The sequence below is a fragment of the Pleuronectes platessa genome, chromosome 18 (genome assembly GCF_947347685.1).
Source record: "Pleuronectes platessa chromosome 18, fPlePla1.1, whole genome shotgun sequence".
Taxonomy (NCBI): domain Eukaryota; kingdom Metazoa; phylum Chordata; class Actinopteri; order Pleuronectiformes; family Pleuronectidae; genus Pleuronectes; species Pleuronectes platessa.
Genome location: NC_070643.1, coordinates 9067128 through 9094354, shown reverse-complemented (window position 1 = coordinate 9094354; position 27227 = coordinate 9067128). Strand labels below are relative to the sequence as shown.

At 43.1% G+C, this 27227-nt stretch overlaps 1 protein-coding gene across 1 annotated transcript in view; it reads right to left on the bottom strand.

Annotated features, from left to right (window-relative positions):
* The window catches only part of csmd2 (CUB and Sushi multiple domains 2), a 232783-nt gene that overhangs the window by 111522 nt on the left and 94034 nt on the right, over positions 1 to 27227 (bottom strand). The window contains 4 exon segments of the mRNA XM_053446653.1: positions 1187 to 1321; positions 2414 to 2501; positions 5489 to 5566; positions 7343 to 7455. Coding sequence (XP_053302628.1) covers positions 1187 to 1321; positions 2414 to 2501; positions 5489 to 5566; positions 7343 to 7455 — 414 coding nt within the window.

Here is a 27227-nt window from a genome sequence, read left to right as displayed (position 1 = left end):
CCGTAAAGCTGAGGAGAGCAACTTCTTTCACCTCAGCACGTTGCTCCCACACTGTCATCTCAAGCACTGCTATTAGTATCACATTGATTATAGCTGCTTAAAGGAGGAATGACTAGAAAGAGGGTATTTTGTACGGCTCGTGTTATCTTTCCTTTAAGATACCTCACCCCCGATGGTGGAGCGCAGTGTATTTAAACCCCATGGATCTGCTCTGTGTAATTTGACAACTCTTTCTGTCTGCTTTGAGATTGTTCAGATTAGTATTGATGTGCAGAGCTCTGTTGCATTGAAACTAAAAATAATTCCCACCTGAAAATTATGCTTAAATTTGTTTTAGAATGCATTAAATCATACAAAATTATATATATATCATTGTGTAGAGGATTTATATCAATACACAAGATCCAATTAACCAACCCCCCCTTGGATTATGGGAGGTGTGTGCACTGTGTGTCTGTGTGAGTTAGAGTGTGGATAGAGGAGACCATCAGAACCAGCTGGGTCAGGTTGGGTTTGCAGAAAATGTTTAAAATATATTCTGGAGGGGCTTTGTCCCGTTTGGCTGGGGGTGCCTAATTTATTTTTTATGCTGAACATGACTGAAATCAGGTAAATCATCTTAGTTGGGTAAGATTTGAAAAAAATATGACTCTGTTGGGTTTTGTCAGTCAAAGTCTATTTGTGTATGTGTGTGTGTGTGAGAGAGAGAGAGAGATGGAGGGGGTCACTAGTCCCCCTCTCAGTGCAATTCAATTGCAAAGAGAAAAAATGATATGTTTTAAAGTCTGATGTCCCATCGATTAAACAATTATACTTCACAAAAAAGTTAAAAATCTAATCCAGTCTTTTGAATTCACTTCACTGAGGCTGAGAACTGAAACTGAGGAGAGCATGAACATCAGGACCACCGCACAGGGAGCCTGACCACTTTCCCTGCCTGTCACAAAGTGCTCAGAAGGAAGACATGACTGATGGGCAGCGCCGCGCCACCGCGGCTAAACAGCAGGAAGCAAAAAGAACACCAGCCAAAGGTCAAAGTCGCGCCAGTCACCGCGAAATAACAGAAGAAGCAAAACGCATCACCATCACAGTTCTGAGTGTGGACATATAAATGGAGGTCATATTGAGAGTAACTCCATTACACACACAGACACACACATGTGCATGGATGGACAACCCCACGGGTCAGTTCTTACCTCTGCATATGGGCCGATCGTCGCTCCAGCCCACGTAGCTGTCCGTCACTCGGAGACAGCTGATGCTCTTTGAGCCCTGGAGTTCGTAACCCTCATCGCAGGAGAAATGCACCGTGGCTCCTCGCCTACAGAAAAAACAAAAACATTAGCAGCAGAAATCTTTCCTGTACAAAAACAGCACTTAGCTGTGAGCACAGATGATGGATATGTAACAAGAAAAATAATAAAAAAATACATATTAGCTGACTTCCTGGCTGGATTTCCAAAAGTGCTGCATTGTGGGAGATGGATGTTCCCCATTTGTCTATTTTGCAGTTGACCACTGACAGAAGCAATGGCGCCGAGCGGAATGGAACTCTATAATCCCAGCGGTAATATCGCCGTCCCACAGAGGCAGCCTATTAACTGCAGCGGCTCAAATTTTTGTTTTAGTGTACACATTTCTCTACCTGGTTTGGTTGCAGTGGCTTTATGGGGCCTGACGCTGGTTAATGTGCAGTTCCTGATTTTGTCATAGTACCCAATAGTGTGGCCACATTTCCAGTGAGTGCTCCCAGCTCGCTGCATTAACATTAAAACTCACACCATTAACAACAAACCAGGTGATCACTTTGGAATAAAGTTGGAATGTGCATTTTCAGAAGCACATTTTAAATGATGACATTGGAGAATTCCCCCAATTAACACTGAGAGTTCTAAACTCAGACCTGTGTTGGAAAATCTTATTATTATAATAATTCAGCTATGTCAAAATCTTACTTCAAAATAAATAACCAGCAATTTAATACAAATTGCTGACGTTATTCATTTGTAACACAAACACACAACAGTCAAAGGGCACTTTATCATAAGCTGAATGACGGAATCAGAAAATCTTGTGTTGAAGGTTGAAGCTGCTTATTAGAGGAACCTTCACACAAGACACAACTGAAACGACGGAGGCCAATGAATGCAACAAAAAAGAGAACAAAATGACCTCGATATGTGTTTTCACAAGCCATATGCCTTTATGTTGTGTAGTAAAACACTGCATAGCTCATGGAAATAAACATTAGTCAAGTTATAAAACTGCAGCCGCCTCACAGACAAGTGAGGTCCTATTATTCATAATGCATCAATCTACCTGTTTTTGTTCAATCATTATTTTATCTATTTAGTTAGAGATGACACTTCATTAAATTGAAAGACTACTCAAATCACTCTTCACTTCCTTTTACCTGAAGTCTGAGCCTTTTCTTTTCCCTCGATCTGGGATCCCCGGGTCTGGACACATGTTGTGTCCTTGGGCGACACCCATCTGCGACACTAATGGGACAAAGACAGAGAAAAAAGGATGAAGGACAGATTGGGTAACAGTTTGAATTAGGGGGAAACTGACATGCATATTAAAATGCTTGGGCAAGTCCTGGCAAGAGGGAATTAAGAACGCAGGGTCGGAGGTGTCAAAATCCACATTTGCTTGTTTAATGAAAGGGGGGAAAAGAGGTTATTGCACCTGCCACATGGTACAACTGTGTTTTACTTTGTCTCTCAATTGATCATTGGTTTGTTGAGCAGCAAACCGATTCACTCATTCCCTTTAAAAGTCAGGTTGGCCTTCACTCAAAATTTTTTGCTTATCTGCAGAGGACACCTTTTCACTTTGAGCAGATCATCTGTGTGTGCACATTGTGTGACCTCCTATATGTAAGGTGCATATTACGGTCTTAAAGATGAGTCCCTAAAACAATAATGACCACTGACTTCCAGATTGCAGTGCACCCACAATGCACCAGACCACATCAAATACGACCATGACACTCACGGGTGCTCAGATGGGTGCAGGTACATTAATGAAGGCACTGGCATAGACACTTGTGTTGTGCATTACCACACTTTGCATCAGGTATTAGTCAGGTCCCGTATTGTTCTGAAGGTGTTTGTTGTTAACTTCCTGCCCTCCGGTCGCCAATAATCACCTGGTGCCGTTTAATCATTACAAAACAAATGTAAGGTTCAAAGGCTGATGAGCAGAATCAGTGCTAAGAGCTCCCTTAGTCATTTCTTATTGTCAAACGAGTGCTTGATATTTGCAGTGCACTTGCACGAATCAACTCGTTTAGCACACACCTTGACCCGCTTAACATTTCTCATCCAGGACATTTTATCCCCGGGCAGAGTCCTGGTGCTGCTGGGTTAAATCATGTCACCGGGTGGAAAGCACTGGACGGCAACGTGCCAGGAGGGGTCAAATAAACTTGGGCAAGTGGGAGAGCCCATCTGACGGACTGCGAGGGGTCAAAGGTCTGCGGAGGCCAAATCAATGGGACACCTGCTCATTGGCCACGGTCCCAGTTTGATGCGAGAGAGTAATGGGTTCAAAGCAGAGGCTCGCTGCCGCTGTCAGGGCGAAAGAGATGGAAGAGAGGAAGGACGGCAGAGGAATGAAGATACTGTTGATTAAAAGAAGGAGGAGGAGGCCAATGTTAACTTCCTGACTGTCAATGTCATGTTTACTCACATCTCTACAGAAGAGCCTGTGGTTTATCATATTAACAAAACAGATTGAACCCTATATTTATAATGTAAACCTTGTAAAACAATCAATCAATCAATACTTAATCATAGCAGCAGGTTAAAGCAGTGACATGGTGATAATGCATTTTTATTAAGGTAATATACGGAACATGTAGCTTTAGACATTAAGGAAATAGAAATAAGCCCATTTTGATCGTATGAAAAGTAATCTAAGTAATGAACTTCATCATTTTGAACTCCAAACCTGTGCCCGTCTTTCCGTTAGGGGTCAAGGGCAGTCACATAATATGGAAATGTTATACATAGGGGATCGTAAAGTGGAGGTTTAAAGAAAGAAAAAAATAAGTAAAGGGACGCAAATGAAAGGAAAGACGAGAGAGTGATTTTTTTCTCTGAGAAACACGAGGATTAAAAGCAGAAGATAAAGTGGGTGGAGGAGGTGGATAAAATGATTTAAAAATGGCCTCGAGGCAGGATTACCATTAATGCACCTCTCTTTTTGTCTAACAGGTTGTTCTTAAACCCTCTAACATCCATCTCTGCACGCCGGCCCTCTCGCCAGGTGACTCGCCGCCGTAGAGCTATTAATGTCCCAGATGTTCATATAACGCCGGGATCGGATAACAGCGAGCGGCAGAGTCAGACAGGCGGCGAGAGACAGGGAGAGGGAGAGAGAGAGAGAGAGAGAGAGAGAGAGAGAGAGAGAGAGAGAGAGAGAGAGAGAGAGAGAGAGAGAGAGAGAGAGAGAGAGAGGGAGGGAGAGAGAGAGAGAGCAAGGGCAAGGAAGACTGCCACGGTGAAGAGAGCCACCAATGCAATTACTGCTGTCCATTTACCATTAGAACAGCGTCTCCAGCACAGACAGTGCGTCCTTTGTGTTTGTACCTTTTACAGTCAGTATTCACCCTTTTGCTCTGGCCAAGGAGTGAAAGAAGAAGAAGAAAAAAAAAAACTAACAAGGAAGTTGGGGCGAGTGAGGAGATGAAAAGGAGTCTGGCATCTTCTCTCATAGGAGGACACAGACACTGTGGAGTCGACAGGCATATTCAACGTGTATTGAATTACTTGTACGAGGATTCTTTTCCACAGTTAAGTCAGTTACTATTGGCCACAAGAGTCGCGTCTGTTCTTTACTGACAGCACTGAAAATGAACTGAATAAACCTCTTGGATTAACTTCTACTATCGAGCTACATTGTTATGCAGTGCTCACCCTCCTTAAGGGGAATATCCAATTATAACCGTATTGTCCTAATTCACTCCTTAGCTCTACCACTTGGTCCGACCTTTTCGTTTTGCATGTTGCTGTGAAGAGATAGTGTTGTGTCATTTCTCTACGTGATGTAGGGGTAGGGGCCATCTAGCCCTTCAAAAAAAAAAACTTGAACTGTAGTGTATTCAGGATCCCCCCCCCCCCAGAAATTCCTGAAATTTACAAATCCCTGATCCCACATGTAGTCACCAACATATCTAATGCACACCGTCACACTCCATCCATGTACACTGGACATGTAGCTTTTCTGGCAAATTTCACCGGGGGGGGGTCTTTGTTGTTAACAACTTCAGTATGATTGTTTAGAGTTTTTAGTTGTATAAGTCAATCTGCCGAAGCTCCTGATGAATATGCCGAATTAGATGTGCTTTAGTTGACCGGTGCAAGACAATTTCTTTAAGTTATTCTCGTGTTCTCCAATGATAGCTCAGTGGCCTCTGTATTGGAAAAGCGGACCAATTATTTTCAGTCCTGTTTATTTGCAATTAAAGTGTCCGACTTACACACTGATATCTTGTGGTGGTTGTCTTTGCTGGGCAGCATCTTTACACCTCGCGACTTCAGTTCAGTCATCTTCTTCACTGCGGAGGGAAAGAGCACAGACACACATGAGCGACGGAAAGCCCACGCATTCCTGCAGTGAGATGAAATATACAATATATACTATATACCTCTCCCTGCTCACACCTGCTTCACAGCAACTTATTATTGCACAAAAACACAATATCTGAATGCAACGTCCATCTGTAAAGGTCACATTTGTATGGTGATATGCACAATATCATGTAACGAAGGGTGAAGGGAATAACATTAATATTTGATGTAAGGATTTTTTTTAAGGCAGGGTCGGCCAGGAACGATATGAGCTTTCAAATTAGTCTCCTGATAATTGCAGGAAAAAAACAAATAACCAAGTCATCATTGCAAAGTAAGCGGCTCCTCTAAATGCATATTTATTCATCAGTTTTAGCAGCACCGTCAGCTGGTTTTGTGCACGCTCACCCTACTTAATTACTCCGACGCTCCCTGACAATGGAACTTTTACTTGGTTTGCTCAAATGTGTTTGATCCTTTGTTCAGTTTCAGCAGCATTTCGGGAAGAAAGTGCTTATTGTGGGTTTGAAAGAAAGATCACAATGACGGATCTTTCTCAGATCTGTGAGAGTGATCTCAAAAAGAAGGAAGAAAAAAAAGGTATAATTGTGTTTGTATTGAGGAAACCAAGCTAATAGGTGCAGCGTTTGATTGGGGCTGTTTTCTGTTTAACGGACACAGAAGAAGGACACAGAGCCAATGGAGATATTCAATCAACAGTCATTTCATCACTGCAGCATGCGGCTGCTGTGGAATCACGGGAGATGTCATGATGAGAATGGCTGGTGTGGGGGGGGATGGTACTGGAGATGGAGTCAGTGTTTAATCTAATTAAAGTATTAGTCTCCCATTCCTCTATGATCTTCTAAACATATTTATCTAACACTGAACCTGTAATCCCATGGGCTCGCCGCGTTTTCTTTGCCATGTTGATCATGCCTTCCCCCCCACCCCCCCACCCCCCATCTCTCGCTCTCTATATTTGTCTCTTACCATCATTGCCTCTGAGATTCCCAGCAGCTTGCTGGAGGTGAGATCCTTGGAGATCACCTTTATTGTGTGGACGAGCTAATCCTTTTTTCCCAGCTCATCCATTCTAAAGGTTGACCCCGCCCCCCCCCCAACCCTCAGAGAGCAATGGGATGGGATAATGGATGTGCTTGAGAGAGAGAGGCTTCTGTGCACATGCCTGTGTGTGTAAATGCACATCCGCTGCAGCATACAAACCGTTTACTGGTTTTACAACTGTGGATGATCTCTGTGTGTGTGTGTACGGTTGTGGCTGCAAAAAGTCTGTCAATCTTGAAATCACAACTGTTTCGCCAAAATACTGTGATAATTCCACTTGCTGTCAGTACAGTTTCACAACCAGCAAAATGTTACTGCATGAAATAACCTGATTAACTGCAGAAACGTTGATTTGCCCCGGAAACTAGATGAAAATGTCATAACATATTGGTGCTTCCTCTGTTCAGCTGTGTCTTGACAGTGAAGATAAAAAGCATAGAGGTCACTAACACTTCCCTCCCTTAGGAGCAAGATCGTGATCCACAAATTCGAAGGCCATCCGCCTCTAAGATCATGAGAAACATTCTGTACAAAGTTCACATCCTGGCCCGAGGGCAGCATGAGAGGAAAAGTTCAAGTCCAAAATGGCAAAGACCGTTTCCTCTGGAAAATACAAATGTGCCTAATTTCCGGGCCGAGGGCTTGGTTTTGTTATTTCTTGCATGTGGGTGGAAATCAGATTAGTGTGGTCATACCTTGGTACTGGGCGCTGAATCCTCTCAGCTTGTGGTTGCCATCGGAGGTGAAGTGCAGCCGGAGCCAGTTCTTGCTACTGATGATGGGTGAGGGAAGGTTGGGGCCGGTGAACCTGCGGAAACAGAGACAGAAGAGAAGATTGCCCTTTGTTATTAGCATATCCGCAGATGAGTGCTTTGAAGTGTAATAATGCGAAGGTAGCAGATTGCAAACGGCTGTAATAATTAGCATACGCCGTTATCATAATATAAGCACTGATCAGCTCCTTTGTACGTGACGGCTATTTAAGGCATTTCCAAAGTCATTTCAGTTTAGGTTGTTAAGGCAGCGATTCCAGTAAAAAGCAATAAAGCACTAAATTTGTTATGTTTAATATAAACCACTGTAAAAACTACTGTAATTGAAGTACATATCGTTTTCTTCTTGCTGCTATTTTTTGCTCAGTAATTATCTGCAACTAAACATACAGAAACTAATTTCTCTGTCATTAGCTATTCGCTGTTTCCTCTGCCAATAGCAGGAAGCGGCTCTGCACCTGTGTCTGCGCCACATTATGCAATCCATCAGATTTCCCATGAAGTCAAATCCAATGGAAAGAAGATATATTGTGGAGGCTGGCGGAGCGTGCCAGTCTTCCCGGTGATTGTCTTGTTTGTTCACGATAATTATACTAACATTTCAAAATGAATGTGGCCATCACTTAGGCGGTGTTAAGACGCTGCACCTTTAAGATCTATTAAAGGAAGAATCAAACTCTTTGAAGGGGAAATGTCATTTTAATGTCTCTTCACCAAACGACCTAAGAACAACAACAAAACAAAACAGCGACTGGAATACAACAGTGGTGGCATTTGCACAAAAAGGACATTTAAAAGCAATGTTGAATTTTACTCTGCGTTATACTTTTCAAATTGTTAAAGCCAACATCACTCGTATCCTGAGACACACTAACACAAGCTCCAACACACACACTCCAGTATGTGCACCTATACCCTCTTGCCACATCCGAACGAGTGCGAGCGGTAACTCCACTTCCCCAACAGCAAATTAAATTTCCCCAACTGTGTCCACCTCATTTCCCAAACCTACCTATCTGCCTGACTTTATAGAGTAGATTCATACTAAAGGTACACCTCCACCCAGCTCTTATTCACACTGCAGTAAACAGTAAAAGAAGCTAAGAAAGAGAAAAGAGTGCATACCCTCAAGGCCCGACAGTCCCTTTAAATTCAATTGAGCTGCACCAAACTACAGACACTTATACAGTGTATGTCTTTAATATGCAAGATTTTTCTCCAACATCTGCGAATTATTCCAAGGGAATTCAACGGAAAAGGTAGAGAGAGTGCAAATAAAAAACATTCTGGATGCGCCCCAGGATTTAATATAATCTCCCCTGATCCAGACCACATCCTTCCACCAAGTTTTGTGGAAATCAGTCGTGTGGTTTTTGCTTAATCTTGTTTACAAACAAACAAAACAACTGGCAAATGGACGGAAAGGGGTGAATACCTAACCGGCTTGGCGGAGGTAATAAAGGAAGCCGCACTGTGTCGTAGCAAAAACGTATTATTCAAGCGGAACATGGACGCAGGGATAATCAGAGAGTGGAGAACATTTTTCTGACGGCATATCGGACAAACTACAAGTGAGAAGAGAGACAATGAGGAAATGATCAACAAATATGGTTTTCAAAATGCCAGTGATTTAGCCTCGCTGCAAGCAGAGGCAAAAGAAAATGTTGACGAGTGTAGAAAAGTGATTACGTCGCTGATGAAACCCCGAGCACTTCCCTCTGCCCCGGTGGCTGCTTCCATCCTCGCACTTGTAAGTCAGCAAAGCCAATGACCTCAATCCTTGGCTAAGACCTGATTTCCATTGAGGCGAGCTTCACTAATCAAACAGTTATGTTCACATCTCCAAAAGGGTAGAGGTCAGGGTCTTGGGCCACGGACGGGGTCGACCCTATTTCCTAACTCGATGAACGAGCTCCGTTTAATACAATGTTTGGAGAGGGAAAATATGTGTGTGTGTAAAAAGCAGATGAAGGAAGGGTGCGACACACACACACTCAACGACAGCAACACAGCATCACTCCAACAACTCCTCTGGCGTATTTTATGGACACCTTCCAAATGACTGCTACACTATACATTGGTTATAATCCAATCATATACACCGTGTCTTCACTGGCATTGTATTTTTGCTCTTTCTTCATACTGGGTCATAATTAAAGGTATTTATCTGATCAGATTATTATTTTCCTCTTCCTTTCAGTGTGGCCCAGAGGCTGCATGGAATAATGCAAATTAAGCGGAAATGTTAAGTCATTTTTTATGACACTGGACTTGATTTACAACGGTGAGTACAAGAGTGATAAAGTGACTCAGCATGCCTCTGGGGATGTTTTATCACTTAACAGCAGGGGTGGGTGTCCGGCGCATGTCACCTCCGGCTCCGAGTACCTAGCTGGGACATGCAACAGCTTAAAATCCTTGGTAGCAAATCTCCTGCCAATGACTTGCCACAGGCTATACGACCCCACCAACCAGCATATGTACACACAAAGGCCCCGAAACACCAGATCCAAGTTCGTTTGTTGGTTTACCGTCGAGTAACAACCAACGTCTAGGTGCATTAATCTACTGGATCTACCACTTCTTCTTCTGTTCACTGACGTACACTCACTCCCCCTTTTTACCATAGAGATACATGGAAATGCCCCTTGGAATCAAAGAGCTATTTAAGCTGGAATCAACTTTCATTAGCACGCAACAAAAAACAATGACGGATTTAGGATTCTACAAACTGTGTTATTGACCGAGGATCAAGAACTGATGGATATACCATTAAGGATTAGACAATTAATACATATGGGATGAGGGATGAAAAGACCACCATAAATAACATTTTTGACCCAATGTCACATCTGCCGTTTCCAATTTCAAAGTCCAATCCCAATCTTTTTTCGTTGTTTGAGTCATTGCAGTTTGAGGGTGAAAGTGACCAAGGGGAGCGACAGAAAAACTCCTGGGCAGGCCGATGGAGGTCTCCTGAAGGGTGGTGCTACTATAGTTCCTTTTCACCTCGCCATCTCTCTCTCTTCGCTCTCCCTTTGTCGCTGACCATATTCGATTTTATGCGGAATTGTCTTGAGAGTGCAGCGCTAAATCAGTTTCCATTTCCAGGCCCCCAAAGCTCCTCGGACTGAGACTTTTGATGATTATCCAAGAAAAGAACTTCAGGCAGGGCAAGGTGATGGAAGCGGCCGGTGCTGCTCGTGACTGAGGGGGTGGAGCTGTAAACCACACATGGTGGTTTTCTGAAAACCAGCTGGTTTTTAATGCAGCTCATTTATCTGAATCCACACTGTGTGTTATCAATATTAGTGAAATGGTTACACAACCTCTGATTAGCAAGTTTCTGAAATCAGATTTGCAAATCCTTGTCGCTTAGACCTGTCTGTTCACTGTTATATTAAGATCGAGGTTCTTGGGAAGACGCAGGACCAGTCAGAATCCATCGTGCGCCAGCCTAGCACAGAGACACTCTCCATACTGATGTGATGTGACTCATTAAATTGTTAATGCCTTTCGGGATTCTGAACAAAGGTCGTCGTCATCAGGCAATTCAGCAACCTTTCCTCGGCGGAAGGGGCTTTTTCCTGCTTTATATTCATCGTTTCATGTCGTCTGCTTTCTGTTCGAGGGGCAAGGTGTCAACTGACTCCATGCACAATCAGTGGTGGGTGGAGTTTGCGGGTCAAAGGTGGCCGACTCTGCATTTGGATAAAGCGCATTGAATCAGATATTAATTGCGATAGAGCACCTGATGACTGAACGTGTGTTGATGTGTGGGTGTTTTGCGTAGGGGTGCTGGAACGTCTGTGTGAGTTGGAGCTGTACACAGGCCCATCAATCGGAGCTCTGCTCAGTATGCAGGTCCTGGTGATTACAGAAGACGTTGGGTCACCGTGACTTTACAGCCAAAAGTCCGGGCATTCTAATGAGGCTTGGTGAAATATAGCACATGCCAGCCCGTCCAGATGTATATACAGACCCCACAGCTAGTATATTTTCACTATACAAACACACAGTGTCTGCAAATATCAATAAATCCTCTCTCCCCACCCCCCGGTCGTCTCACAAACACACATGCACGTGGCACATCTTTCCGAGGGAAAACTAATCAGTGTGGAAGACCCTTAAGTCGAGACTGGCATTATTACTGTGCCGGCAGTGGAGCTGTAACTGTGACCTTCAAGTGTGACTGAGAGCAGACCAACACTGGGGGTTTAAATGAACCACCGGTCCCCTGCTACAAACAACACACATAGAACCCATTCATTTTCTTCAAACAACAACCACCCGGGCAGTAAAAACCATCAACTTTACACTATAAGTCAAGGCAAGAGTATTAAGAGAGGCCTTCGGGGCAGTTATGCCTCCTGGGTCTGTGCTGCACCAGGAGGCGAAGCTCTTGAGTGCAAAAAAAAAATAAGAGAGTCACCACAGAGGAGGCTGAAACCACCGCTGGCCAAGTCAGTAAGACTGCAGACCCATCAGAGCCAGCATGCCTACTCTTCCTTTAAATTCCCTGGTCCAACAGAGCTAAAGTGTCTGTTCTTCTTCCTCTTTCAGCCCTCATGTTTTATTTATTCACAGACCTCTGGCCCCATCAGAACCCCTTGTTAAATCTTCTGAGGGATTCCTTTCTTCCTCTTCCCACAACTCATTTCTGCCCTCACAGAACATATAATATGGACACTGATTGAAAGAAATTTCCTTTTGGGAAGAGCAACATGTCAGCCTTCATCTTGCTCTTTTTTTTTTTTCTTAGCCTGGCTTAAAGCTTCCTGCAAATACTCTTTTGTATTTCAGTCATTTGAAAAACAATGGGTACACACACCTCAAGCTTGGGGACAAGTCTGCGGGGACAATCTGCCACACAACATCTTGTCATTGATAACCAGCTGTCAAAGACAAATATCTATTTTTCAAAGACAGGAAAATACGAGGGCAATGGGGTATTTCCTTGATGATGTGCTCTCCCAGTTTTAATAACTATGCAAATTAACACTAACCGTATTGGCTACTCTGCCATGCGGTTTCATTTGCACCAAAGAGAAATGCAGAGTGGTCACACAAGAGCAAATCTCAATCTGAATGAGGTCGAACAGATTATTTTTTTTCTTTTCTTACAAGTACACGAGTTACACATCAAACAATGAGTCATGTCCGGAGAGAACGTCAGCATGGTTTTAGGCCACAGCAGTTATCTGTCACGCTGACGGTGAGAGAAGTGTCCTGTGAGGAACAGGTTCAAGTCGAGGCAGCAACAGTTCTGCTTGGGGCTGATGAATAAAAGATTGAATTTTTTAGTTTGGACCTGGATTGCAGTAATTGTGGTCTACAGTGTGCACATGCAACTCTGAATATATCAAAGGCTGGTGATAAATTGTATTCTTTCTTCATCTTACGCACCCATTTATCAAACCCAATATTTTTGTTATAGGTCCTAGCTTTTGATTCACTTAGATCTTTTGTGCAGTCACAGTCTGCGGCCCTGTTCAGACCTGGTGACATCTGTCCTGAGAGATCCGATCACAACTGGACACTGCTAAGCTGATCTGTTCACACTTATTTGGAAAAAAGCCTCCCGACCGTGTCTCTGTGACAAGTTTTCATCAGATCTCACTTTGTAGCTGTAAATGCAAATAAATACGTGTGTCAGATGATGATGATGTGTGTGTGTCTGTGTGTTGGTATGAGCGAGAGAGAAAGACAGAGAAAGAGAGTGAGCGGAGTCAGGGGGGACTGAATGAATGAAAGTGCACATCTAGGAAGAAAGAGTTTACCAATTTTAGAAAAGTATAAATCACCATTTGGTGATCAGTGTTATGTTTATGGTGGAGGCTACGAACCCTGAGAAACGTGAAAGTAGGTTTACGCAATTGCATTCACACGGCAAAAAGAACGTGGCCACATGTGTCCCAGACAATAATGTGATTTGGGTTATTGGATTTCAGGACCTGATTTCGCTCTTACCATTTCCTTGGATATCATTTCATGGCAATCCATTAAAATGTTAAAATCTGGAAAAAAACTAGTGACCCACCCCAGAGAAGAGAGCGACCCCATTACTTCATCCATCACAGTCAAATTCGAAAGAATCTGTCTGGAGAGTTAATCAGTTTCACGCACTATGACCCCGCAAATACAATACATCATATATTGGAAAGAGATATTTTGGGTGCAGCCTAAAAAAGAAGGCGTGAGGGCGAGCAGACAAAACGGGGCCGAAACATAAAGTCAAGTGGCTGAAATGACGGAAGAACTTAGTGCCGCTTGTTCCACAGTTGATCGCGGCGTCAATGTGATTCATTGCTCTCGCTCAAAAAGTCAAGGTAGATGCAAGCAAAGTCAGAAAGAGCAGAGGAGAAGTGCTGCCGAATGGACTGTGGAACAATAGCGATGAGCAAACCAAAGGGGAATTGTTCACTGAAATTCAACACAATGACCCTTCACCAGTACAGATGAGTTGTTTGATTAAAATGAAGCAGAGTACACAAAATGAGTACACAAGCTAGTGGCTGTTCTCTCCATTTCTCTCCTTCGGTTTAATCCCTTCTCAAACACAGCCGACAATACGCTTCACCTTCACTGCTGGAGACACAAACACACACAACAGGTATACACACATCGCATCGCACTACTCCAAACAATATCCGCGCACTTCTCGATGGCTGTATTTGTCCGCGCAAGGTATTGGATCTGTGGTTAACAAGAGAAAAACAAATGAGTTTCCAAGGTCACTCTGGGTGGCCGTGATAATTGAGCCCTCCCTGTGGATCTATCAAACACAACAATAAACAGGGGCCAATAACATCCCCGGGCCCATTACAGGGACATCATCCCTTTCTTCTACGGGAGGCTCCGGGAGATATAGAGCGAGACCAAAAAGAATGAGGAGTCACAGAGTCATCTCAGTGTGACAGAGAAAAGTCAATACGAGAACTGAAAAGTTGTGGTAAAAAAAATAAAAATAAAGAACCCACGGTGAGTGTCACTTTTAAACAGGTCCAATGTTCAACTTTTCCCCCTCTATCTAACACTCCATAATCAATGTGTGACCGGCTTCGGTAATACCAATCAGCCAGCGAGTTATAAACCAGTCACAGGTTTTAATGTAGTGTCAAAATCATTAAAACCGCTCACAGGTTTTAGTGTTGTGTGTTACAGAGTCAGAGTGGCAGTCAGGGTACTGGTACACTACAGTGACACAGAAACACTGCCAACTTCAATAGAAACACTTTTTTGCCTCAACTAGCTCTTATCATCCATGCTGTTTTTTTTTACGATACCACCACTTGATTTTACCAGAGAGAGCTGTTACTTAAAGTCACCAAAAAAGTTAGAATGACAATTCACAAGGGAAAAAAAGGGTTAGATATACATTTGTATTGGGCTCTCATTGTATTCTTCATATACTTATTTCCTTTCTTCTCCAGATAGTTTGGACTTTCAAACCACCGGCAGGAAGCAACAAGGATGTTCATTTGCCAAACTCCAACTCGGCAAACAGTGCACCTGAAGTTAATGATGCTAGCAGTAATAATATTGATATTCAGAGACAACAGATTTAATAAAGTGAACCAGTAATTAATTGTCTCCAATCAAAAGGAGAGACTGCTTCCTTCTGAATTGACGACACACTGGTGTCACGCACGTCTACAAAACAATCACGGCAAAGGCAGACCCAGCCCATACAGGTGAGGATGACAGTTACAAAGACTTGACCCTTATTTCAGACACTGGCATGTCAGACTGAGAAGGTCAATACCACTTTGATATTGGTTCAATGAATGTGAAGCTACACCTTGCAGCCTTTTACATTAGCTTAGCATGAAAATAGATCAATAAATTGCCTCGCTTTGTCCAAAGGTTAACAAAATTACCAGCACCTCTACAGCTCATCAGTTGACACATTACATCTCATCAAGTGTGAAAATGACAAATTGTGCTCCCTGAGGCACGTCAAATTATCTTTCTCTTTAAGTAATACAACTAATGTTTCGAAATCAGATCACCTGTCAGTTTAAGACGGTCATTTATGTGACGCTGGACAATCACTCTCTCTCCCCTTTGCTCTGTGTCACACTCTGTCTTTCTCGCTCTTTTTTTACCCTTGTGCTTTGTGTGTATGAGCTGTTTTTTTCAGAGCGAGTCTGGGATGATGCAGGACGCGAGGAGACAGGTACGACCACACTAATGATATTGAACCCAGCAGTGGTATCAAATCCCCCGAACAGAGCCGACACACTGTATTCCCCCTGGATATCAGAGCATCCTGAAAGTGACACATTGCTTTGGTCTGCTCATCACTCTCTGACTCCATGGCCGAGACCCACCTCTGGCTTTTATCACCACTGTCCAGAGAACCTTCATGTGGCTCCAGCATTTACAGAATTCAGCTGCTAAGGTTCTCACCCAATCAGAAGCCAGACAACAAACCAACCCCTAAGCCAAAACCGGCTTGACCTTCTCCATCCCTAAACTCCATCTCTGGACCTACAGTCCTCAAGGTTCTGGACTGCAGGTCTGCTCGCCATCCCTCTGCACCAGCCTGATGGTTACAAGGTGGTCGGCTTATGCCCCATCTCTGTTCACAAAGACTTTCAACCACTACTTCCATCGTCCCCAGTCAGAATCTCTATGATTATCCCCTGTCATTGGTTTGTTTTCATTTTATTCTCCTAACTCTATAAAGCAGCCCCGGGTACCTTGAAAGGTATAATATAAATCCTAGATATTACTTTTAGAAAATTATCTGTTGGGATATTCCTGCATCTCTCTTTGTGTTTTTATTGCATGTCCATCCACAGCTCATACGAACAAGCTTCAACTGAAACCATATTTGATGCAAACACATCCGGGACAGATTGGCAAACATAATTGGATAATACATCACTTAAGAAGCAGGACGTCTGATACCTTAATCTGAATTGTCTGATCTATTTACAGAATTCTGTGTCATGCAGTATAACTTCAATGACCTGGCATCACTTTGACATGTGCACCGAAGATGAGTGCTGTTGGTTTGAGGAAATCTACGCATCATTTTTCTTCGTTATAACTTTTGAGGTTCGTGTGGATATTAAATGCATGCATGATTTAACAGCAGCCCATTAGTAAGAGCAACTTACTGGCAATCATAAAACCAAATGGCACATAAACCCATGTTGCTACACAATCTGCTCTCGTGCACTTTTTATAATGAAGGCGCGGAAAAAGTGCAGAGTCAGAGTTTCCCCCTTTAAAACAATAAGCCCCGAGGCGCCTGCATATTAAAGAATAGTACAGTAAATAAAGGTCGGCATTATGTATAAAGCAAAGCTAATTAACAGCAAGTGGGAGAGATACACAAAGAAATGATGACCATTGAAGTCCTTCTTTGCTTATTTTGAAAGGCTGCCGGCTCAGGATTAAAAAGCTTGAGAGTTCACATTCTTCTCATCATTTGATGGTTATCGATTTAGTTTGCCTGTTTGCCTGGTCACAGCTTGAATCAGAAGAGCATGTGAAAACAGATAGGGCTGGATCAACGATAGACGCGCAAGTGCTCCGGGAAAGAAACAACTCGTATATCTCTTTTGGATTCAATTGCTTCTATCCACACATTTATTCTCATTCCCTTGCTTCAACATACAGCTGCTACTTTACCTCTCACACGTCCTCCAGTTTTTCCCTTATCACTTACTGTTGCTACTTATCAGGGATTCTTGACTCAATTTCCACTGCACTGCTTTCGCTGGCATCTTTTCAGGCAAACTCCGAAGAGGCTCTTACAGAAATAAATAGGACTAAAACTCGATTTTGTGCCAGCGCTATGTTGTCGATAGCGCCAACACGGACCCGTTGCCATTTCAGTCTCGTCGAGCCCTTTTTTTTGGGCCTGCACCTTTTCCAAAATCCAAAGGATGTGGGGGGAGCAGAGCAAGCAAGGCTTACGCAGGACAGACGGTGCAGGGAACTTTTTCAGAAGAAAAGAAAACACGTTACCGCCTGCTCAGATCTATCGTCATCACAGAAGCAAGCAGCTATGGAGACATTTCTGTGACATTTAACCACAGAAGATAGAAGGTGACCTCACAAAAACCATGTTTAACAGTGCACGTTTTATTTGAGGTAAGAATTGAACCCAGAGTAAACTTTGAAAGGTTTAAAAAATGCAATTAATGTGTAATTGTATGTAAATTAAATAGTTTGCAAATGGTAACTGGTTTGTTTTTCGGAAGCACTTTAAGAGTCTTGATGAGTGCTTCACTGTCCAGTTTCAGTTCACCCATTCATACAGCACAGCACTTTATCTATCGCACATCACTCCCACACTGTTATGGGGCATTTTGTGGTTTAGGACACTTTGGCACACGAGACAGAGGAGTCGGGAATCGAACCACTGACTTAAGTTGGGGAGAAGACGCACTCCAACTCCTGAGCCACAGCTGCTCACAAAGTGGATGTCCAACATGTTCTTTTCCTATTTGGAGGGGGCGTCCCTGAAACCATCATAGAGGTCGGAGATTAAATGTTCCTTTTATAGTTTACTCCAATTTGTATTCTACATTTTTTTCTTTATACAGGTCAAACAGTATGAACTATATGAAACATTTTATTGTCCTCTTACTTAAAGTATTTTTTTATTTCATGTGCACCATGTGGACATGCATTGCAGTCTCTCCTGACATTCAACTTAAAAAGGAACATTATTTGCTTTTCTATGACATATTTGAGGTTTTATATTTGTGGCTTGCAACCGTGCCCTTCTGAAGTCAGCATCCTCCTGGTTGTGAAGCCGCATGTTTGGCTGCCTCTGGCGTGTGGCAACGAGCCACTGAGATGAGCTGGTAAAGAATCGTGGATGAACCGGGGTGGAAAATCTGGTGTCACAATACCCCCCCCCCCCTTTCATCTCAGCCAGACCCCTCAGTCCCTTGTGGTATTACTCACTCAAAGCCCGGCTGTATTACAGGGCACATCTTTCTCCCTTGTGTTTTCTCTTTAGTGTACAACGTCAGTTTTTCATGATCTCTGAGATCACTGCAGCATCTCACTCGGGTTGTGAGGATTGATGCGAGTTGTGAGAATTCCAGCGCAGAGGAATGTGGGCGGGAGGTGGGAGGAGGAGAGGGGGTATGAACAAGCAGGAGATGAGTAGCTTCCAGGGGACGTAGGGAATGAGTCATCCAGGCACCAAGAGCAACGAGAAAAATATATATATAAAATATATATAAAATTCACTCAGACTTTCAGTGGCTCTTCCTCCGTGCAAGCTGTCCACCCTCCGCATTCTCTCACCCACCCCAGGAGCTCCGTGCATTTGTTTTTGTTTAATTAGTGCGAGGGTCGCTGACAAAGCCATTCTTTTGTGCAACCATTCAAAAATGAATCCAAATACATGAACTGGAATGATGCAGAAAGAAAAAGGATAGGGCTTTTATCCCACTGTTTTGTTAAATGGCCTTTTGTTCGACTGTTACTCTTGTTTTTTTGGGGGGGGGAGATTAGGATTTGTTCTCTGTCTTGTGCCATCACTCACTGTAATCCCTCCCTCGGTCTTACTCCGCTGCTTCATCCTACTTCTGGGACAATATGCGATGCAAATGGATGCCATCCTCAATGCTCTCGTCTTTTTTTCTGTCTCAAACATGAGAGTCAGAGCGAGGAAAGATGAGCCTGAGAATGTAACAGGCTGTTTTGTCGTTTATTTATGGGCTATAAACGGTTTAGGGAAAGAATCATATTTCCTAATCAATATTTACATGGACAATGAGAAGACAGGTTGTCGAAGTTAGATTAAATGGCAAATGGACTGCGTTTGTATAGCTTCTAGTGCTTTACTCTGCAAGTTTCATTATGTATATTCATTTATATGGGAATCATTCTCACAATACTGTTACAACCATCCCAGGCAAATTAGGGTTGTGTGTCTTGCCCAGGGACACTTGGGACAGCAATGTGGACTGGAGGAGCCGGGAATTGAACCACTGACTCTCTGCCTGTGAACATATTGGACAGTTGAACCGACTCCAAAACCTGAATCTAGATGGGTGGCACTGCCAAGACTGTGATGGTGGAATCAAAATACTCAAACAACTATTGGTGACCGCGATTTGAGCTTTAATGACGCCATTGTTTAAGACAAGCATAGACAACTGTTTGAGGTGTAGGGGACATGCTTGGAGGTGGAACCAATTGTCTCTCATTATATTCAACCTGTCCAGTAGAGCCTGAACTGAACTGATCCCAGAGACCCTGTTTGGTTCTGAGCGATCCAATCACAAGTGGGCAGCGCTAAGCTCAGGTGGATGGCACACAACTGAGTCCTGAGAGCAGATCACTCAAACCACGTTGGGAGGTGGTCTAGACACCTAATGCTTTTGGTCTTCACCATCAGAAATCACAAATGTGTGAGATCCAATAACGCATGAGACAAAAACAGGACGACAGATCACTCTGGACGGATGTTACTTCCTTCTTTTATAGATAACTACTCATTCAGCTTTTAAATGTATTCATCTCTATCAAGTGTTTGTGCTTTTTGAGGGGGGAAGATCGCAGGTAAATATCAAAGTCATCAATCAAGTAAAGTGGAAAGGGAAAGCACCGTGATGAGGCGAGAAGAGTGAGGATAGAAAAGCCTGGAGGTGGAGGAGAAGAGCTATCTCTTCCACATTACCCATGACCGTGACCGATTTGTTGCAAAACTACCATCCAATTAAAAGAGAACTCTCCATCTGCTTCCTCTTGAGTCAGCGCTGACCTTTCACCCTGCCCCACCTCACCTCCTCCGTGATATATGCACTGCCGCTGCTCATTGCAGGTGTTTGTTAGAGGATAGAAACTGCCGGAGTTCACATGAACACCATGCAAGGGAATATAATTGCTAGAAAACATATTGTAGCATTTTCTCATTCATGTTTTCAACCTTAACTATTCAGGGTGAAAATGAAAATACTGTGATTGCACTTCAACTGAGGATGGTGGTGCCATTTAAAAGCAGAAACATGTGGCAAATTCAATAAATGCAGTCTTTCACTGTCAGTCAAATTTTTCTAAAGCTAATTACATACTCAGAGATAAACTCACAGCACTTGACTACATAGTAGACACACAGTTTCCAAGAGGTAAACACAAAGAGATTATGAAAGCTGTAAGCAAATTATCACGAGGCAACGAATGCATGCAAACACACAAGTGGTGTTAGAGTCCTCTTCACATGCAGGATCTCCGCACTCGTCAAATAAAAAGCTAAAGAAAACATAATTATCCGATCAATCTTTTTTAATTTATGTACAGGGCAGGAAAGCAGATCTTATGTGCAGAACAGTGGGTCATTAAAAAAAAAAAAAGGCTTCATGTCTCCTGCCTGTAATCAGTTCTGTTTAAAACTAGTGTAAAGATAATAATAATGCACATATTGTAAGTGACTGCGTCCCTTCAGCTGTTTTCTCTGTGGGCTTGTTTTAGACTTTTAATAAGGCTTCTTTTACACTGGTTTAAAAGTCTGTTGGTGATGATGAAGATTATTGCGATGACGAAAAAGGATAATTACCGCCCGTGCCATGTATGTGTGATACATGCACTGTGCCTGTACTTAAATGCTGCGGATTCCCAATCTCAGAGGAAAACCAAATGCTCACTGCCTGTCACTGACTAGGCCACACTGTTCTTTGGGAAATAAAGACAAAATCTAGGTCCATGGAGGACATTGCAGTGGTTGCATTTTGAAGAGAGACACATTATCCGCAGCCTCACTTCCTCACCGTTTGGATTAATGAAGCCTTAATAGCCCATGTCGTTAGGCTGGGTGGCCACTGACTACACTGCAAAACCCTGGAGATTCTGTCATATTAATGTACTGTGTAGGCCACTATATAGACATAAAGGTGCCACAGCCAACACACAAGTGCTCTACTGTTCTGTCCCAAAGGATCTGTCAATTCAGGGGCGTCTGCCAATCTCCGTGGAGACTTTAAAGGCAATGAAATGGAGCTTCGCCCGCTCACCCTTCAAAACCATCTTCAACCATAAAGGCTGCGGATACAATGACACCCAGAAAAGGTGTAAACATGCCTTCATTTCACAACAATTACCCTCTAGTTGGAACAGTGGATGCACATAAATCATCCCATTGACATGTACAGCACTGACACACAATGATCAGCGCATGTGTACACAAACACACACCGTGCACTTGCAGTAATTCACAAAATAACACAAAGCAATCCTGGGCGAATGAGATGTATAAACACACTCAGAGAAACACTCAGTGGAGGTTCTAACTATGTTAAATGAGTAGTATTAATCACCCCGCTCTGTCCCCATGGTGATTATGAACACATTCATCAGCAGCATGTCTGCCAGTCAGGTGTGAGGATGCCAAGCAGAACAAGGGATGGGGGGGGACTGGGTGTGGTGGGAGGGATGAGAAATGATAAGACAGGAGATGGGGGATGCAGCTCTCCGGTGTGTGATCTGAATTTATGTTGGTCAGTCCAACTATGACATGTTCAACACCAGAACTGATACGAAAAGCAAACAACTTATTACACAAGAACAAATTAGCATAATGAACCAAATGCTCAAGTGCAATGTGTTAAGATACTAAAATCATAAGCTGAGTATGCATGCAGGGGCTGCATCCTTTGAACGGGTGATCCATCCATGCCCAACTGACCCCAAGATTCATGGCACGTCATTGAAACTGTTGCAAAGAGGGAATGGCGCTGGCAGGCAATACAACGACTCAGTATCTAGCTTTTACTTAACTGAACAGCTATGGATGGATGCGGCTGCGGCTCATTTCATGGCCCATTAAAACAAGAAATGCCTAATTTAATCGCCGCTGCATGTGAAGCCTCACGTTAACTTGAAACATTCAAATGACAGAAAAACACATTATTTACTCAGGCTCTCCTAAGTCGTAAACTGTGGACTTATAACTGTCTCCAAGTCCAAGCACAACTTGTCATAAGGAAATCCAAACTGCGTCTCTTTGAAACTTTTGGTTAGTATCATACATTTGGTCCCCTATGGTTGTATTCATACATCTACAGCCATGCTATTGCTCTGTGGTTGTTAAGATTCGACGCTCAAAACTCTATCAGATCGTTCAAATTTAAACCGACAATATGGCAGAATCCTGGCACAGGACCAAAGGACCTTAACCCGTGGAAATAGCAGGATGTTGAAAAGTGCAACAAGAGCAGCTGCTCAAATGTAGACGAGAGGTGCTTTGAGCAATCTGAGCAACCCACATCAACCTTCCCTGGCCCTCAGAAACCCTTGTGTTTGAACAATGCTCACACACCGCGCTGATGCCTGACCTCTTCTGCACAACGTTAAATATCCAGACTCTAGTGTGTGTTCCTCCTCAGGAAAGGTGAGGCGGCATTTGGTGTGGACGCAACAAATGGCAAAATCTGAACTCACTAGCTAAATGAATAAGTGCGGCAGTCGACAGACCAAAGGCATCAACCTGTGCGTAGACATGCACAGAATCAACAATGTTACACATCTGCGTACATGCACAGGTGCAGCTGTGGTTGTCTGGTGACAGCTGTCTGCTCGCTGTGCACACCCCCACTCGCCTTCATCACTGTGTCTAGTGCTGGGGGTCGTCACACAGCGCTCCTCCGCCAAACAAACAAACGCTATTAGCCCCCCCCAGCTCGAAATAGCTCAGCTCAAAGCGCACGGTAATTGATATTCATTCCAACTTCAAAATTTAAAATTGGTAAAGCATCGGTAATGAGACTGACAGCAGTAGCATCACTTAATTGGGACGGGAGCAGCCTAATGGCATGACAATGGCAGCACCATTGGCACTGTTGTTAATTTCTCTCTCATTAATATTAGAGCCATAAGCGGGAAGCACTTAAGAGAAATGAAATAGGTTGTGGGGGTGGATGCGTGGATGGAGTGGCGCAGAGAGAAACCAAATCAGTCTTCTGCCCATAATTCAGCAAATACAAATAATTCACTCATTTTGAATTAGAGACACAGATATAATATATAACATTATTTAACTCGCAAATTGTGTATCCATCAGCGTTTACTGTGTGACTCACACGGCAAAAAGCTTGCTGTATAATGTACCTGATTCTCATTATCGCAATTTATTTTCACAGTATCAAGTCATTAGTATGTGGTAAATGAACCAGCTGACGTCTACAGAACCTCTACTCGTCTATTCCCCTGTCACTTGACACCAGAGAGTCGAGGGAAAGCAAAGGCAAAGCGAGGTCAATAACTACTTGTATTATTCTTCCCTCCAGCTCTTTTAAAACCAGCGGGGGAGCTATTGTAAAGCACTGATGAGCATCGTATGTGAAGGCCCAGGTAGTGCATGGTGTCTTATAGTACCAGTGATCACCATACACAGTAAACAACCATACACAGTTAAAATGCACTGCGTATTTGGGTGATGAGTATCATGATCCCATGCTATGTGTGTTAACGCATTGTTGCCCATTAATTACCAACGCAGGTTTCCAACTGAAGAAGAAAATCTGAGAAAATCTGGTCCGGACATTTTCTTGAGTTAAGCCGTTCAAATGGAACACAGCAGGAGATTGTCAGACATGTCAAAAGAAATCAAATCAAAGTTTATTGTCACAATCTTTGATTTGATTTGTGTTGGTTTATTGTCACAAACTTTGATTTGATTTGACATGTCTGACAATCTCCTGCTGTGTTCCATTTGAACGGCTTAACTCAAGAAAATGTCCGGACCGGATTTTCCCAGATTTTCTTCTTCGGTTGGAAACCTGCATTGGTAATTAATGGGAGACATTAATTACCAAAGCTGTTGTTGTTGTTCACAACAACACAAAAAATCGTGTTGTCTTTTCAAGATGTCGTCTTTGTCGCCGTTCTCCGCTTGTATGACTCATCTATCTCATCCATGGGCTATTTGCATTCTTTGCCTATCTCACGTGTTACGTCATCAAGATACTTTCCTGCTGTATGCTCAAATGGACTCACATATACTTCACTAGGGGGCTGGCGAGAAAGGGTCCGAACATGTCAGGGGCAACTGCATCGCTCATTTGCGTTTTCACATGCAGCCCGTTTGACAAAGGTCTAGACTGTTGCATTCTAACTACTGTTGATCTCTCTCACAGACAAACACATCGACAGTCTGTCACAGTCCGATCGACCATCGGCAGCATTGTAAGTAATCTTATACCTGCCTTTTTGGCCTATTAAAACGTCCAAACTGTTTTACCAACCTTGGCAAAGCAGCAACATTCTAAGCAGACATACCTCAGTCTAATAGCAGCCATGTCTATGTCCATGCACTGTGTTGGTTAACACAGTAAAAATATATATTAGTAATATAAATATCTATTTAGAAAATCTGACTTTAAAGACACAGCAGTCTTGTGCATAAAGTGCCACACACTGCAAGAAAAACAACAACCATAGACAGATCCAGTAATTGCTACGGCTTGCACTTGAGCTGCTCTATATCACGACTGCATTACGGTTAAAAATATCTCTCATACATTCGGTAGCTCCGGGCCTTCAAGGCATCAAAGAGCGAGTATGCCTCAGCTCTGCCATGGTGAAAGTGATTACAGTCGCTGCGACAGAGACCTTGTGTTAGCTGTCAATCAGCATCAGTCTTTCCCTGACAGGCAGAGAGCCTGTGGAACCGCAGTCACACGTCATGTTGTACTGTATGTCGCTTTCCTGAGTCTGAGGGACAAGGCCCTGAGGTGTGGCCCAGCTGCTCGCTGCATTCCTGGAGTGAAATCGGTCAAAGTCACCAGACAATAATGATCAACAATTGCATTCTCCAGCCTATCTACATTGGGATACGTGGCATATATGGAATTGCAGTGATATTTTGTCTGATGAATGTGTGTTGCTTTGCCTTTTCCTGTAGTTAGCACAAGAACTCCGGTATTGAGTAAATGTGATGCACAGAAAGGTCACCGAGCCAAAGCCACCGACTTTGGCTTTTGAAAAAATCAATGCACTTAAGAAGAAGGTGTACAGATAAATTATGTTTCAGACTGACCAATACCATAGAGCTTCACACGCAAGAGAATAGAAGCATTTTAGGTTTGAAAATGAAGCGTCGAAAGAGAGAATTCTTCTTTAAAGCCACGGTGATGACAATTACTTGCCACTCATTTTGACTATTCTTCTACTGTTTAACCCTCAAGTTTCCTTATTAAAAATTTGTTGTTACACTGTGAGGACGCCAAACGAGGAACACAGGCTGTCTATAAACGATGTATACAGCCAAAATAAATATGCCAGCGCCCGGCCCATTTGTTTGAACAGAGGTAATCAAAAGGTATTTCATCATTCTGAGCAAAACACCAGTCGCTGCGGCGTCTAAGAAAGACAAATGTTACATCTCTAAATGATATGACATCCCAGAAGGAATACCCAGAGCACATCATTAACCACCACTGACACACACTGTATTCTAACAGCGGGACTTTAGTTTGAGTTCTCAGGTTAGAAATAAAATCAATGATATCCATTTGCCAATGCCAGACTGTTTCAGAGAAATATGATCATTTATCGTGTAGGAAATAAGAAGTGCAGTGCATTTCCCGTTGACTGGAGTGGAGAGAGAACGTGGAAACAACACTATATAAGACACATACGTGTATATTGTATGTATTAAATAAGACACATGCATGCAGAGCTGCCTTCCCTCCACTTTCCCGATTTATTTGCTTCATAGAAAGAAAGTAAATCAAGACAAAGAATCCCAACGGACTCAATTAGCCACAGTTAAAGAAATGGCGTGACTTTAAAGTTATGCCCGTGAGCACCCGAACATCTCCCCAACAAGAAATACATCCCATGTGTGGGTGTAGCTGTGGGTAGGTGCACGCATGTGTATGTGTGCGACTTAATCTTCACACTTCCTGTGTCCTGGGATCTGCCAAGGAGCTCCCTGAGCAGCAGTGTGTGCTTGATAATTAGCCTCAAACTCAGCACTTCTGTGAACACACGCCTGGGTTGGCAGAGAGAGTGTTGCCTCAGGGAAGGGTGACTGCTATGAGTGACTATCATCCACTCCCCCGTAACCAGTGGCAAGTTATAATAAAGTCTTCTCTTCCCCCCCCCCCCTCCCCATCGTTCTTCCAAACAGAGCAGTGAGGATCAAGCTCTACGGGGCCCTCACCAGCAACAAGTGGCCAGGAGTTAAACCAGCTATTACATTGGTTCACACTTTATTGTGGAAATGAACCACAAGCCCAGGCTTTTAAACGCCAAGGCAGATGATTAAGTGAGCGAGCTGCCGGCTCCTCTTTATTTTCCATCCTACTTTGCCAAATGCTGATTTCGGGAACATTGCCCGCAAGAAGTAACATTAAAAAAAGAGAAATAAAAACTTTATTTGAGACAGATAGATGTACTTGAGTCAGAAACCCTTGGGGGTTTTGAAAAGAGATGTGAAATAAATGGTAATGCCTGCTATTATGCCTTTGTTCTTTTTTGTTAAAAAGTTGCCTGTTACTATGCCTGTGTTCTCCATTTTCAAAAGTTGCCTTCTAGTGAACAATTTTCTATCTCTGTCTGAGAAAATAAATCAAACTAAGTCACTTAAAGCGGACCGTAGTGCCATATAGCTTAGGTTGCAGTTTGCCACGTGCAGGCAGTGGTTGAGTGAGGTTATAAGAGGTCATGAGCCCGAAAATATGATAAAGTAGAGCTCATTGGACAGCAGAGATAAACAAACATGATTTATGTGTTTGGAGCTTCAAAATAAATTACTGTTTAACTGTCATTTGGAAATATGATAAATGATCTGTATATATATCGAGCTTTTCTAGGCTTGATCACCACT